Source organism: Diplotaxodon limnothrissa, linkage group LG23 (assembly GCF_057381915.1).
Source record: "Diplotaxodon limnothrissa isolate DT_005_m linkage group LG23, D_limnothrissa_male_GT1.1, whole genome shotgun sequence".
In the NCBI taxonomy this organism is placed as follows: domain Eukaryota; kingdom Metazoa; phylum Chordata; class Actinopteri; order Cichliformes; family Cichlidae; genus Diplotaxodon; species Diplotaxodon limnothrissa.
The window spans coordinates 10,869,107-10,884,433 of record NC_140617.1 but is presented as its reverse complement, the minus strand read 5'-3'; the positions used below and the strand labels follow the sequence as shown (position 1 = coordinate 10,884,433).

General features: G+C 37.0%; 2 protein-coding genes across 2 annotated transcripts; both read left to right on the top strand.

Moving 5' to 3' along the window:
* The first annotated feature begins 5,690 nt into the window (after nt 1–5,690).
* Nucleotides 5,691–11,370, top strand: LOC146607590 (granzyme G-like). The gene is made up of 7 exons (XM_085347921.1): nt 5,691–5,748; nt 5,821–5,974; nt 6,147–6,279; nt 6,429–6,656; nt 6,752–6,869; nt 8,467–8,535; nt 11,303–11,370. The coding sequence occupies exons 1-7, from the start codon at nt 5,691–5,693 to the stop codon at nt 11,368–11,370; spliced, it is 828 nt and encodes a 275-aa protein (XP_085204047.1).
* A 476-nt stretch (nt 11,371–11,846) lies between these two features.
* On the top strand, nt 11,847–13,352 carry LOC146607589 (granzyme B(G,H)-like). The gene is made up of 5 exons (XM_085347920.1): nt 11,847–11,904; nt 11,977–12,130; nt 12,377–12,515; nt 12,793–13,017; nt 13,125–13,352. Exons 1-5 carry the CDS (start codon nt 11,847–11,849, stop codon nt 13,350–13,352), a joined length of 804 nt encoding a protein of 267 aa, XP_085204046.1.
* The last annotated feature ends 1,975 nt before the right edge of the window (nt 13,353–15,327 follow it).

The window sequence follows — 15,327 nt, the reverse complement described above, 5'->3', positions numbered from 1 at the left end:
CACTAAATCCTGTGCACGGGTATTGCAGCAGTGATGTAAGCACCACAGGCATAGATACACATATACAAATAGAAAACACAGGGGCAGAGAATAAACACCTAATACTTCTGAATGTAAGCAGGACAGCTTGAAGTAATTAACACACATGCATATGAGATACTTCAATTTAGGGTTTTAAATGGCAGTGACAGGTGATTATGCACTAAAATGTTTGGTCTTATGAGTATAACATTATATTGATTATAGTATTTTGATTTTCCAATATATAAGTAATTGTCAGTGGCATTTATATTAATCAGGCTGAACTTTAATCATACTTTAGATCAACCTGTTTTACTTATTGTTTCATTTGTGCTTTGGTTTGGGAAGTTGTTTCTTTACTGATCCTTTCCTCTCTTCTGTTATTAGACTTGAGATATGACTGCTCTATGTTGTTGCTGTTCACGCCAGTCAATTCTATAAGACATGCTGTGTAAGTAAATACGACAACAGTTTGGTCTGAATTTCTTAAAAGATTATATCTCACAAACTTAGTTTAGAGGGTCCACATTGTCTACACTGTATATAGTGAAGTCTGCAAGTTTTTGAACAGGGAAATTTGCTTCTGCAGATCATCACAATGAAAAATTATTGTCCATGTTTGCATATCCCTTTTTAAAAAACTTGTTTTCATGACATTATTGTGTGTCGGTGGTCAGGGCTATCCAGACTGACAAGTGGGACATTGAGTGTCACCTTTCCGGTGGGGAGGGAGCCTGAGATTGTCTAAATTGAGGTCTGTTCTATAGCAAATGCAGGAAAAAAAATTGTTAAGAAAGGAAATAAGTTGGTTTTCTAAAAAATATGATTGTTTGCTTGTGGACCACCAGGACAGATGAGTCCTCCGTCACAGATAGTATGGTCAGTGAGGATGGTCACCTGCACTTTTAAGGCCATTACATCTCTAATCCACATCCACTGCCACTGTACCTAAGGGTAGTTGGGACAATGTTAAAGACTTTCTTCTGCACTTGCATGTGGAACACCTAAATCCATGACAGTCATTCAGGCAGTAATACCAGGCCTGGAACCAAGCAATCCTTAAAATATTACAACATACCAAGCTTCTGTGTTTGAACGCAAAACAAATGTTTTGTTTGATCCAAAGACAATAAATACATTTATACTGATTATATAAGTAATGTAACTTGCAAAACAAAGTTGTGGAAAGCCTAAACTTGGATTCAGAATAACTAAATCTGAGACTTTTTTTCATTGTAATATTATTACAATGATGGCAATGTAATTGTTTGTTGTTCAGCAGAGTCCAGTATGTTTGCTGATATACTTTTTTGCATTTGAAAATAAAAGTTGGGCTGATTTTAATACAGGAAGTGTTGTTAATTATTATTTTTGAATCATACTTGCATACAGTATAACATTAGTATAAGCGTTGTACTAGACATTTCAAGGATAATAAAACTGTTTTTTAATCACATTAAGTTACCACAAATTGATTTTTAATTTAGTAGAACTTGAAATTTTAATCAGTGGGTAAACAATTAGTATGACACAGTCAGTCAAATTATTCTTGGTACTGTATACTTGCAATGAATAAGTTGTTCTAACATAGTTATCTTAAGTAAACATTACTAGTTCTGGGAACTAATTAGACTTTATAGTGTATTTGAAGCTGATGGTGTCTCTGGAGTCGCGGTGTAAGATCCTTCAGAGGCTTGCAGTTGTGCATAAACCTGCCATTCAGCCATCCCTAACCAATACCCACAAGCAGAAGCAGTTGCAGTGGGCCCAGAAATGCATCAAGATTAATTTTCAAACAGTCTTGTTCACTGATGAGTAGTGGATGGCAACCATGTCCCAACTTGAGTGCAACATCAGCAAGGAGGTGGGGGAGTCATGTTCTGGGCTGGAATCACAGGGAGAGAGCTGCTAGGCCCCTTTTGGGTCCTGGAAGGTGTAAAAATGGTCAATTATATAGAGTTTCTGACTGAACACTTTATTTATGGTACAAAAGGAAGTGTGCATTCTGTAGCAAAATTATCTTCATGCATGACAATGCACCATCTCATGCTGGAAAGAATACCTCGGTGCCATTGGCTGCTATGGGAGAAAAACTAATGCTGTGGCCCCCATCTTCCCCTGACCTTACCCTTATTAAGAACCTGTGGAGCATCCTCAAGAAAAAGATCTATGAGGCAGTTCACAACCAAACAGCAGTTGTGGGAGGCTATTCGGACATCTTACAAAGAAATTCAAGCATAAACTTTTTAAATATTCACAAATTCAATGGGTGCAAGAAATGTGAAGTTTATATCAAAGAAGGGGTCCTATATTAGCATGTAATTTGACCTGTTAAGATGTTTTTGATTTAAATAGCGTTTGGTTTCAGTAAATATGACCACCCTAAAGCTGCAAATTGAAGAAATAACAGCTTTCAATTCTTTACAACCAATAAAATGTTTTTAAACTCTGTTGTGCATAATAATTTGGAACAGTGCATTTTGAGGTTTTTTTTTTCTTTTTTGCAAAAACGTAGATATCATTGGGAGGTTTTGAATAATGCAATTTGAATTGTGCTCTAATGGCTGATGACTTGAAAATTATACAGACTGCCATTTGTATCAACTATATTATTTACATAATAATTTGGAACGCAGTGTGTTTTCAGGCTAAGATTTAAGACTTTTCAGCCATTAATATCCACGCATGCTCACAGATTTGACACATTTACAAATCTGGTTACACACAAATGGATTTCAACATGTACACATTTATTTCCACGCAGACCAAAATGCGCACACACATTGCTAAAACAAAACCAAGTTAAACCACCTGTGTAGTGATGGCCCGCTTGAAGCTGACGCTCCGGAGCGTGTGTCGAAAAAAACAACACACTGGTTCAGAAGCACTGTGTCGAGGCTTGCTTCGTTTGGCAAAAGTCACGTGACCAGTGACGTCCGAAGCTTCATTACGCACGTAACTGCTTCGGTACCTGATTCAAACGGATATAAGGAAGTGAATCATCCATATTGATATCATATTGATAACAACAATGTTAATGTTAAAGGAAAATATTTAAATTAAGTGAATGTCTCTATTTAAAAACAAACAAAAAACTCATGATGTGATATTATAGTATATAGTATATCAGAAATCTGTTCACTATTTTTATTACAAATTATATCAGTAAGGAAGCTGACTAAATATTAACTGATAATTTATGGCAAAGGGGTGGGATTAAATAAGTGTTTACTTCTTCCCACTCCCTTTCAACATGTAAATTAATCAGAACGGGGTTTTTTGGGGGGGGTTTTGTATGTAATTTGTATAGTATTTTTTTCTCTCTTCTTTTCTTTTCTAAATGTACTTGTATATTGTTCACATGTTGAAATAAATTACCAATCAATCAATCAATGTTTGTAAATAAACAAATGTATTAATCATGTACATTTCCTGCACCTGTCATAGATGTCCACATGACATCCAAAAATATTACTCAGTCCAAAGTTCAAGTTTTAAGACCAACAGACTCAAGACAGACATGATCTGCACGTCTACCCGACGTCCAGTGTTTAGTGGGAATGTAATATTTTTACAAATATCTACAGAAAACCTGGTTTTCTGTAAAACTGCTGTGATAAACAGTGGATCAGTGTAACAAAGGCTTCCTGGTGTTATGCTCTTCAGTGCAGGGATGTTTGCAGAGGTGCTTCACTGAAGCTGGCTCGAGTACACTAGTGACATGCAAGAGAAGATAAGGAACCACAAAGAGAAATTATATCAGATGTCAGAGGTCGAGGGCTTATCTTAGTTAGCAGCAGCTGGGTGCACTCTCATCAAAAGGTTCCCATGCTCTCTTCGTGGCAGTATAGCAAGTCAAAACTGTATCTGCTAAAAATGCTAAGTCTCATTGCTTTTTCTACATTGACATAAGCATTCTGAAATCAGCCGAGTTTGTTGCTTTTAGTAAAGATTTCAATATAATAACAACAAAATGATTAAAAGGCTTGTTCACTGTGTGACGTGGTTAACTGTCAATACGTTGGCTGAGCTGAGCACCATAAGTTATCTAAGTTATCTCTCTACACCACAGGAATGTTGAAGACATTGCTGTTTACTGCAGACACTGGGCGAGTTAACATGTACAGACATTCTGTACTTAAGAAAAAGTACAGATACTAGTGTTAAAAAATACTACAGTAAAAGTAGAAGTACTTTGTTCACGTAAAAGGGAAAAAGTACAGAGTCTGTGAAGGTTCTCAGTCATCCAGCTCATTGTAGTCTAAGGAGCTTGGAAAGAAAAGCGTCTGGACTTCTTTAAGTTGCTTGAAGACATTTCACCTCTCGTCCTCTCATCCGAGAAGCTTCCTCAGTTCTTCAGCTAGAACTGAAGAACTGAGGAAGCTTCTCAATGAGAGGTGAAATGTCTTCAAGCAACTTAAAGAAGTCCAGACGCTTTTCTTTCCAAGCTCCAGCATAGAGGTTCTCGCTTTTCTCTTTTCTGACCTCTGCAAACTACATTGATCCTTGACACAGGTTTTCCCTTCTTTCTCCTGTCCTTTGCCTACTCTCTGCATTACTGCACGCTCTCTTCTCTGTTGGCCGTCAGCGGTAATGTCGACTCTCTCTCTCCTGTATTTGCAATTCTCAGTCTTATTGCTGTCTCTGCCTTATTGAAGATTTAAAATTCAAGAAGATTTCATTGTGATTTCTCAAAGTATCTACAGAAACACACAGGCTGAAACAAAATATTCTTGATTGATTATTGTATTCTGTAGTGTAATAATCAGTAAAAAAAATAAAAAAAAAATAAAAAAAAGAAGAATACAGTAATAAAAACCCTAAAATGAGTATAAATAACAATCAAACCGCAAATTGTCCGAGACACTCGGCAAACACAGGTGTAAACAATCACAGTCATTCAGCCAGCAGCAGTCCTCACAGTCACTGAGAGGGACACATTATTTCCATTAATTGTTATTATTAGATGTTCTGGCCTTTTGTGGGCTTGAAGCTTAATACAGGCTCTCCTTTTTTCTCCTGACCTTTGTTTATAATCATCATCATCATCCTGAGTATTTAAGTCCTGAGTTTCCTCCAGTTCATCGTCTTTGTCATTTTTGATTCTGTTTGTCTGTTTCCAGTTCAGTTCGGTCCCGTCACGTGCATCAAGATCTTCCTGAATTTCTTTGTACTTGTTTATGAGGTGTGATTTACTCTCAGTTTGTTTTTACATGTAAACTGTTTTTCTGGTCGCTATAGAGAAAGGTGCTCATGACAGCACACATTAGTTGGAATCCCGCAAGAGTCAAAATATTATCAAAATTAATTAAAGCTTTAATTTGTCAGATGGTGATGCTTTATTGAATCCTGGAATTTAAACTGAATTTAAATTCATTTTAACATTTTATTGTTTAAAATGAAATTTAATTTACCATAAAAACAATTTGGTGCAAACTCAATGGACTTAGGAGTGACGTTAATGAGTTCACAGGATCATATTTTTAGACATTTTTCATGTAAAATAGTAAGGCGATATTTACCTTCCTTAAGAATGTGGTTCAAAGCCACATCACTGAGCATGCGTATGCAAATAGCACAAATATATAGGAAACATTTCAGGGTGAAAATGATCAGAGATTATTATTTCTCTTCAGTATCTCAGCTGAACTCTCGACTGTGATCGCACCATGATTATTTACTATAAACTGACATTACTGACACTGGTACTGAGCTTTCATCAACAAGGTAAAGATCTTTACATATTTTACGCACACATTTGATTTTGTATGTATATACTTTATTTCACTTTTGTCTCAGGCCATGCGATCATTGGAGGTCACGAGGCTGTGCCTCACAGCAGACCTTACATGGTGCTTTTGCAGATGAACAGCGCAGGTGGTCAAAGAGCCCACTGTGCTGGCTTCCTTCTCAATGAGGATTTTGTGATGACTGCTGCACACTGCCAAGCCGAGTGAGTTTAAGTAACTTCATATTTTTCTATGATGTTTTTTTAGACTGATGCACTGAAAGTTTAAATACATGAATAAATAGTCTCTGTAGGTGCACGAGTTCTACATTCTCACAGAAACACTAATCATTGTATTCTTAGATGATTTTTTTGGCATAATTTTGTGTCATTTCAGGTCTTACACTGCCTTACTAGGAGTTCACAATGTGAATAGTAATAGCGAAATACAGCGCATATCTGCGGAACAACCATTTCCACATAAAAACTTCAACCAAACCTCTTTAAAAAATGATGTAATGCTTCTGAAGGTAAGAGTATCCCTGCACAGAAAGTACAATATAATGAAAATATTGAGTCCCACATTATTATTTTTAAATGCTCCCTTGAATTCGAGTTTGAAAAAAAAAGTTCAGTTTACATTTTTAATTTTATTTTATTTGTTTGTTTTTTCCTCCAGTTGAGCTCCAAGGCAAAGTTCAGTGAGAATGTGAAGCCTATTCCTCTGGCGAGTCATGATGATGGTACTTTGCCAAAATCATGTATACTCTCTGGCTGGGGACGAACAGACAGGAATAATAAATATTTGTCTCCCACACTCATGGAAACTAGCATAACACTGGTTGACAATAAGGAGTGCACCATGGAAAACTTCTACTGCTCTCAGGGAGACACTGGTCCAAGTGTGGTATGTACATCTTTATAAAATAAAGTGAACTGACTTCGTTCAGTTAACTCACTTTTGAAGCATCACTGCTTCACATGCTGAATATTTACTTCCAGGGAGATGCTGGTGGTCCATTGGTCTGTGAAGATGGAAAGGCATACGGTGTGATATCCAGTGCAGTTACTCCACACTCAGGTGGCCCAGACATCATTAGATTCACTAAAATTCCTGAATCCACTGAAACACAGCATCATGTTTGTATTAGACCTGCTGATTAGTCAGTTAATGTGGAAGTTGCAGAAATGAGAACAATCTAAGAAGTACCACGTCTTAATGCAAAATTAAGAAAAAATCTATAATCTAAAATAAAGCATTGATTCTCAGGTTTACTAACAATTAAATTAATAATCTCTTGCTGCATTACTTTTTTGGATAGTTCTGGGGCTTTACAACTGATTTCATATCTGCAGACGTCTGAAATCTGAATTTTGTTCAGTGAATTTAATATTTTATGTCATTATTGTTCCGTCTTCATATGTTTTAAAGAGATTCTTCAATCTAATGAGAAAATAAGATCCTCTAATGTTGTTTTATCTCATATTGTCTAAAAATAAACCTTTCGTACCTGTTTATACATTTCTCTGTTCAGCATTAATTAGAATCATTTGTATAATGACTTCTTTGTGACTGTTTGTATTTACTTTTTCAATTTAAATTGAACAGAGTCTAAAGAATAATGGAAAATGTTCACTTTTTTATAGCACACCATTAAAAAAAAAGACTCAGCAATAAGCCACGGATAACTTTGCATTCTTACATTTGTACTGCTTGTATTACTACAGTAATACTGAAGTATTTCTATTTTTGTATTAATTTTTTTTACTTATTCAATGTATCATATTTGGCAGGTCAAGTGTACAGCACTTTGTCTTCAGCTGGGAGTTGCTCTGAAAGTGCGATATAAATAAATTCCTTGCTTCAGTCACGTACTTTGCACAATCTGACTCTGTCATTTCTGATCATCTCTGTTGCGACTCAGATTCACACACACACACACACACACACACACACACACACACACACACACACACACACACACACACACACACACAGAGCCCCCAAAAATTTATAATAATCCAAAAGTAATACAAATCGATGAAAAAGTCCATACAGGTTATGGAAATTCTGTACAGGCTGACAATTATGACTCCAGATGGACTAATGAGCACTTCTTTTTGTGCTCAGACAAAGGCCCTAACCAATTCTGGACATCCAACCATGAGCCGACATAGACGTCAATATGACATCTTTATTTCATCGCCTATTAAACTTCTAGTGTTGACATCATTAGGGCCTCCATGCACGGGCTATTTATAGTCCAAATATGGTCATTGTTCACGTCTTTTCAGAGTCAAACTCCAACTCATTATAGATGTTGATTTTATACTGCTTCTAGAGGCTCTGTAGTCCTGTGTTTCCAGAGGGTGGAGGACAGAAACAGTTATGTGTGGAGGTGTGCAGAGTGCTCAGCAGGCTAACACATAATAAATCAGGTTTGTTTATAAATATCTGTATTCATATATATCATATTGATAACAACAAGCTTAATATTTGTAAATAAACAAACGTATTAATTATGTACATTTCCTGCACCTGTCATAGATGTCCACATGATGTCCAAAAATATTACCCAGTCCAAATTTCAAGTTTTAAGACCAACAGACTCAAGACAGACATGATCTGCACGTCTACCCGATGTCCAGTGTTTAGTGGGAATGTAATATTTTTACAAATATCTACAGAAGACATGGTTTTCTGTAAAACCGCTGTGATAAACAGTGGATCAGTGTAACAAAGGCTTCCTGGTGTTATGCTCTTCAGTGCAGGGATGTTTGCAGAGGTGCTTCACTGAAGCTGGCTCGAGTACACTACAGGGAGTGCAGAATTATTAGGCAAATGAGTATTTTGTCCACATCATCCTCTTCATGCATCTTGTCTTACTCCAAGCTGTATAGGCTCGAAAGCCTACTACCAATTAAGCATATTAGGTGATGTGCATCTCTGTAATGAGAAGGGGTATGGTCTAATGACATCAACACCCTATATCAGGTGTGCATAATTATTAGGCAACGTCCTTTCCTTTGGCAAAATGGGTCAAAAGAAGGACTTGACAGGCTCAGAAAAGTCAAAAATAGTGAGATATCTTGCAGAGGGATGCAGCAGTCTCAAAATTGCAAAGCTTCTGAAGCGTGATCATCGAACAATCAAGCGTTTCATTCAAAATAGTCAACAGGGTCGCAAGAAGCATGTGGAAAAACCAAGGCGCCAAATAACTGCCCATGAACTGAGAAAAGTCAAGCGTGCAGCTGCCAAGATGCCACTTGCCACCAGTTTGGCCATATTTCAGAGCTGCAACATCACTGGAGTGCCCAAAAGCACAAGGTGTGCAATACTCAGAGACATGGCCAAGGTAAGAAAGGCTGAAAGACGACCACCACTGAACAAGACACACAAGCTGAAACGTCAAGACTGGGCCAAGAAATATCTCAAGACTGATTTTTCTAAGGTTTTATGGACTGATGAAATGAGAGTGAGTCTTGATGGGCCAGATGGATGGGCCCGTGGCTGGATTGGTAAAGGGCAGAGAGCTCCAGTCCGACTCAGACGCCAGCAAGGTGGAGGTGGAGTACTGGTTTGGGCTGGTATCATCAAAGATGAGCTTGTGGGGCCTTTTCGGGTTGAGGATGGAGTCAAGCTCAACTCCCAGTCCTACTGCCAGTTTCTGGAAGACACCTTCTTCAAGCAGTGGTACAGGAAGAAGTCTGCATCCTTCAAGAAAAACATGATTTTCATGCAGGACAATGCTCCATCACACGCGTCCAAGTACTCCACAGCGTGGCTGGCAAGAAAGGGTATAAAAGAAGAAAAACTAATGACATGGCCTCCTTGTTCACCTGATCTGAACCCCATTGAGAACCTGTGGTCCATCATCAAATGTGAGATTTACAAGGAGGGAAAACAGTACACCTCTCTGAACAGTGTCTGGGAGGCTGTGGTTGCTGCTGCACGCAATGTTGATGGTGAACAGATCAAAACACTGACAGAATCCATGGATGGCAGGCTTTTGAGTGTCCTTGCAAAGAAAGGTGGCTATATTGGTCGCTGATTTGTTTTTGTTTTGTTTTTGAATGTCAGAAATGTATATTTGTGAATGTGGAGATGTTATATTGGTTTCACTGGTAAAAATAAATAATTGAAATGGGTATATATTTGTTTTTTGTTAAGTTGCCTAATAATTATGCACAGTAATAGTCACCTGCACACACAGATATCCCCCTAAAATAGCTAAAACTAAAAACAAACTAAAAGCTACTTCCAAAAACATTCAGCTTTGATATTAATGAGTTTTTTGGGTTCATTGAGAACATGGTTGTTGTTCAATAATAAAGTTATTCCTCAAAAATACAACTTGCCTAATAATTCTGCACTCCCTGTAGTGACATGCAAGAGAAGATAAGGAACCACAAAGAGAAATTATATCAGAGGTCAGAGGTCGAGGGCTTATCTTAGTTAGCAGCAGCTGGGTGCACTCTCATCAAAAGGTTCCCATGCTCTCTTCGTGGCAGTATAGCAAGTCAAAACTGTATCTGCTAAAAATGCTAAGTCTCATTGTTTTTTCTACATTGACATAAGCATTCTGAAATCAGCTGAGTTTGTTGCTTTTAGTAAAGATTTCAATATAATAACAACAAAATGATTAAAAGGCTTGTTCACTGTGTGACGTGGTTAACTGTCAATACGTTGGCTGAGCTGAGCACCATAAGTTATCTAAGTTATCTCTCTACACCACAGGAATGTTGAAGACAGACACTGGGCGAGTTAACATGTACAGACATTCTGTACTTAAGAAAAAGTACAGATACTAGTGTTAAAAAATACTACAGTAAAAGTAGAAGTACTTATTATACTTTATTTAAGTAAAAGTGAAAAAGTAAAGGCATAGAGGTTCTCGCTTTTCTCTTTTCTGACCTCTGCAAACTACATTGATCCTTGACACAGGTTTTCCCTTCTTTCTCCTGTCCTTTGCCTACTCTCTGCATTACTGCACGCTCTCTTCTCTGTTGGCCGTCAGTGGTAATGCAGACTCTCTCTCTCCTGTATTTGCAATTCTCAGTCTTATTGCTGTCTCTGCCTTATTGAAGATTTAAAATTCAAGAAGATTTCATTGTGATTTCTCAAAGTATCTACAGAAACACACAGGCTGAAACAAAATATTCTTGATTGATTATTGTATTCTGTAGTGTAATAATCAGTAAAAAAAATAAAAATAAAAATAAAAAAAGAAGAATACAGTAATAAAAACCCTAAAATGAGTATAAATAACAATCAAACCGCAAATTGTCCGAGACACTCGGCAAACACAGGTGTAAACAATCACAGTCATTCAGCCAGCAGCAGTCCTCACAGTCACTGAGAGGGACACATTATTTCCATTAATTGTTATTATTAGATGTCCTGGCCTTTTGTGGGCTTGAAGCTTAATACAGGCTCTCCTTTTTTCTTCTGACCTTTGTTTATAATCATCATCATCATCCTGAGTATTTAAGTCCTGAGTTTCCTCCAGTTCATCGTCTTTGTCATTTTTGATTCTGTTTGTCTGTTTCCAGTTCAGTTCGGTCCCGTCACGTGCATCAAGATCTTCCTCAATTTCTTTGTACTTGTTTATGAGGTGTGATTTACTCTCTTTGTTTTTACATGTAAACTCTTTTTCTGGTCGCTATAGAGAAAGGTGCTCATGACAGCACACGTTAGTTGGAATCCCGCAAGAGTCAAAATATTATCAAAATAAATTAAGGCTTGAATTTGTCAGATGGTGATGCTTTATTGAATCCTGGAATTTAAACTGAATTTAAATTCATTTTAACATTTTATTGTTTAAAATGAAATTTAATTTACCATAAAAACAATTTGGTGCAAACTCAATGGACTTAGGAGTGACGTTAATGAGTTCACAGGATCATATTTTTAGACATTTTTCATGTAAAATAGTAAGGTGATATTTACCTTCCTTAAGAATGTGGTTCAAAGCCACATCACTGAGCATGCGTATGCAAATAGCACAAATATATAGGAAACATTTCAGGGTGAAAATGATCAGAGATTATTATTTCTCTTCAGTATCTCAGCTGAACTCTCGACTGTGATCGCACCATGATTATTTACTATAAACTGACATTACTGACACTGGTACTGAGCTTTCATCAACAAGGTAAAGATCTTTACATATTTTACGCACACATTTGATTTTGTATGTATATACTTTATTTCACTTTTGTCTCAGGCCATGCGATCATTGGAGGTCACGAGGCTGTGCCTCACAGCAGACCTTACATGGTGCTTTTGCAGATGAACAGCGCAGGTGGTCAAAGAGCCCACTGTGCTGGCTTCCTTCTCAATGAGGATTTTGTGATGACTGCTACACACTGCCAAGCCGAGTGAGTTTAACACACTGTTATGTTTTTTGTTTTTTTTTACCTGTTTAGTGTTTAGGGGCCTCCTGTGGAATCTGTAATCTCAAGATTAAAGTCAAGTCACATATTGAGAGGAGGAAATCTGTTTTTATGCAGCTTCATGGTTATTAGATAAAATGACCCAAAAATATTTTATCTTGTGAACACAAGACCAAAAACTCATTATTTTTATCAAACAAATAATACACTTTTTTTTTTTTTTTTTTTTAGGTCCTACAAAGTTTTTCTGGGACTTCATAATTATCATGATCAGAATGGTGTACAGCATGTTAATGTGCCTGGGAGAAATGCATTTCCAATGAAAGGCTACGATCCAGTTAATATTAAAAATGATATGATGCTTCTTAAGGTATGTATATATATAACAAATATGATTGTACTTTTGAAGTTCACCATATTGCTCTAATTTAGTCTTTTTTTCAGAATCTCCAAATTTTTTTCTCTTTTTTTTTGGCTGTTGCTCTGTTCATTCAAGTTGTACTGAAATCCTGTACATACTGATTTTTATTTTACTTTTTTCCCTCTTCGATTTACTGAAATTGAGCCCAACTGAATACAGCACTAAAACAGACTGTAGTTAACAGTGCTAATATCTTTTAAAGGGTTTTCTCTCTCTCTTCCTTAAGTTGAGCACCAAGGCAAAGTTGAACGACAAAGTGAAACCCATCGCTCTTGCTGACCGTGATGATGGATCTCTGCCAAAAGCATGTGTCATTTCTGGTTGGGGAAGCACAGAAAACAGCAAATATATGTCTGTCAAACTCCTGGAAGTAAATGTGACCCTGACTGACAATGAGCTGTGTGCTAACACAAACATGTACTGCTCTGAGGGTGAGAGAGAACCTGGTCAGGTAAGTGTATTTTTGTACACTAACATCGAGAAAAAAACTTTGGTCAACAACGGAAATTCTCTTCCAAAGCAATCACTAAATACTGTGTAAATACTGAATACTTCCAGGGAGACGCTGGTGGTCCATTAGTCTGTGAAGATGGAAAGGCATATGGGGTGATATCCGCCGACATACCAAACCCAGATGGCTCAACAATTCAGGGTTATACTAAGATACCTGACCACAGAGACTCCATCAAAGAACATAAGGGAAAGTTACATTCTCCGACAACCGATACAGTAACCATCATTCCTGTTTCTAAGGAACATCATATTTGTGTTAGAGATGCTGATTAGTCTAATAATACATGGTAATTAACAGAAATTAAATCAGCTGTTCTGATGAACAGAACATTTGATAGTTTGTCAGATATGTGATTTTCCACAGATTACAGCAAAGGGAATATTTTTGGGTTTTAGACGGCTGGAGAACATTACAGAGGCTTTGGTTCCAAGCATTTTTTTGTCATTGTTTATTAAGTTAAACACAAAACAAAGCTCAACTGATCAGGAAACTAACTGTCAACAATGAAAATAGTAATCGCTGGAATCCTTCAATCTTCAAACAACATGAGGTGCATTTAAAAATCAACATGGACTCAACTGTGGTCATCAAATTGTGTAATGTATGTGTCCTTTTACTTAAAAAGAAAAAAACAGCTCAAACAGCGAGAGAAACCTTCCGGTGATAAACTGCAGATTCACATCAGACAGAGGAAATGGTGACAGTAATCTGCACTTCCTGATTATTACAAAAATAATGAGAGACGCAAGAACATTTCCACATGTGTGACTAAACCAGATACACGAAACTGAGAAACAAACTGGACTTTAAATGATTCATTTACTGAAAAGGGTAATTAAATAATTATAATGGGTAAAAACTTGGATTAAAAACCTCCATAATTAGAGGCTTATGTGGCCATAGAAAGGCGATGCATAAAATAATAGATAGCACATGAATGAGTACAGAAAACCCTTTCACTCGGTAGTTGGTGTAGATTTACAACAAAAATATGTTTTACCACATGTGCATTAAAATTTAATGTCATAACATTTATCTTTTCACTTAAACAGTGGTTGTCCTGCAATAGTTGAACAAACAGTAACGGCATTTCTCTGCAACTTAAACCTCTATAAGACAAACACATTAGTGTCTTTATTGAAAAGAATTTTTACATTTAAATTTAAAATTAATTGACAAGACAAATATATTCAGAAATTTAAATCAATGTATAAAGGTATGGTTTTCATGCAGTCCAATGTAATAAATTCTCATGGTTATACAACATTTGGAAGCAGCTGCACAATTACATGACTGAGCTATGAATATGTGAAGGTGGTGGTAACACGTGTGTTACTTCTTCCCACTGCTTTTTGAACACTGGTTGTACTACAGGACAGTATTTTCCTTTTCGTATATATGCTCTATTTTGTATGTATGTACGTATATGCTTGAAATAAATGATCTCTCAATCAATCGCCTCGGTTAATAAACATGGTGAGCTTCATGCAAGCACAGCTTAATGGATGGTGGCCAGAAACACTGAGACTGTGCAGTGAATTAAAACTTGATTGCATCTGCTTGTTCACGCCAGACTGAGACAAAGCAGGGAAAGAAAGACTGAAGTCAGGTTTGTGTTTTATATAGATTTTAGAGACCAGCACAATAAAGAATGTAAACAGCAGTTTGTATAAAAGGTAGGATCTCCTCTGGAGTGCAGTCACCCATCTGCACACGGACTATAATACCATCTCATGTGGAGAATAAATTTGGTCTGTTTATCTATTTTTGAAGAAAGATGTAGTAACTTACTAATAACTTGCGCTGTTGTAGGTTTCCACTTGCTTTTATATGTGATTTTATACATCAGCTTTTTTAATGATCTGTACATGGCAGGCCACGAATCAAAGCAAACAGGCTGTATCCCAATTCAGAGCCCTGAGTACTTTCTCCCACACTGAAAACACTTGAATGATAAAATTATGGGAACATTGCCTAATAAGATTGATTCAGGACAGACAGTTAGTTTAAACTTTTCTAGCAGTCCTTCACAAACAGGGAACAGTCTGTCTATTCTCTTCATCTGTCAGCTGCTGCGGGCTCTTCCTCCTCCTCTTCCTCACACACTGCTGAGTTTGTCCTGGTGGATCATCAGGGGTGCAAAGCCTCACAGATGATGTGCAGCAGTGGGTCCCTCAGTCTGTCCTCACTCGGGACACTTGCTGTTGTCACACATGGAAATCAAATGTGTGATAAGCTGCAGGATTC

Bases quoted from the DNA above. Each gene is read 5' to 3' on its own strand.
- LOC146607590 (XM_085347921.1), top strand. From the start codon at position 5,691: ATGATTATTTACTATAAACTGACATTACTGACACTGGTACTGAGCTTT. The intron at 6,280-6,428 runs GTAAGAGTATCC...TTTTTCCTCCAG, and splicing joins ATGATGTAATGCTTCTGAAG to TTGAGCTCCAAGGCAAAGTT. The intron at 6,657-6,751 runs GTATGTACATCT...ATTTACTTCCAG, and splicing joins GAGACACTGGTCCAAGTGTG to GGAGATGCTGGTGGTCCATT.
- LOC146607589 (XM_085347920.1), top strand. From the start codon at position 11,847: ATGATTATTTACTATAAACTGACATTACTGACACTGGTACTGAGCTTT. The intron at 12,131-12,376 runs GTGAGTTTAACA...TTTTTTTTTTAG, and splicing joins GCTACACACTGCCAAGCCGA to GTCCTACAAAGTTTTTCTGG. The intron at 13,018-13,124 runs GTAAGTGTATTT...GAATACTTCCAG, and splicing joins GTGAGAGAGAACCTGGTCAG to GGAGACGCTGGTGGTCCATT.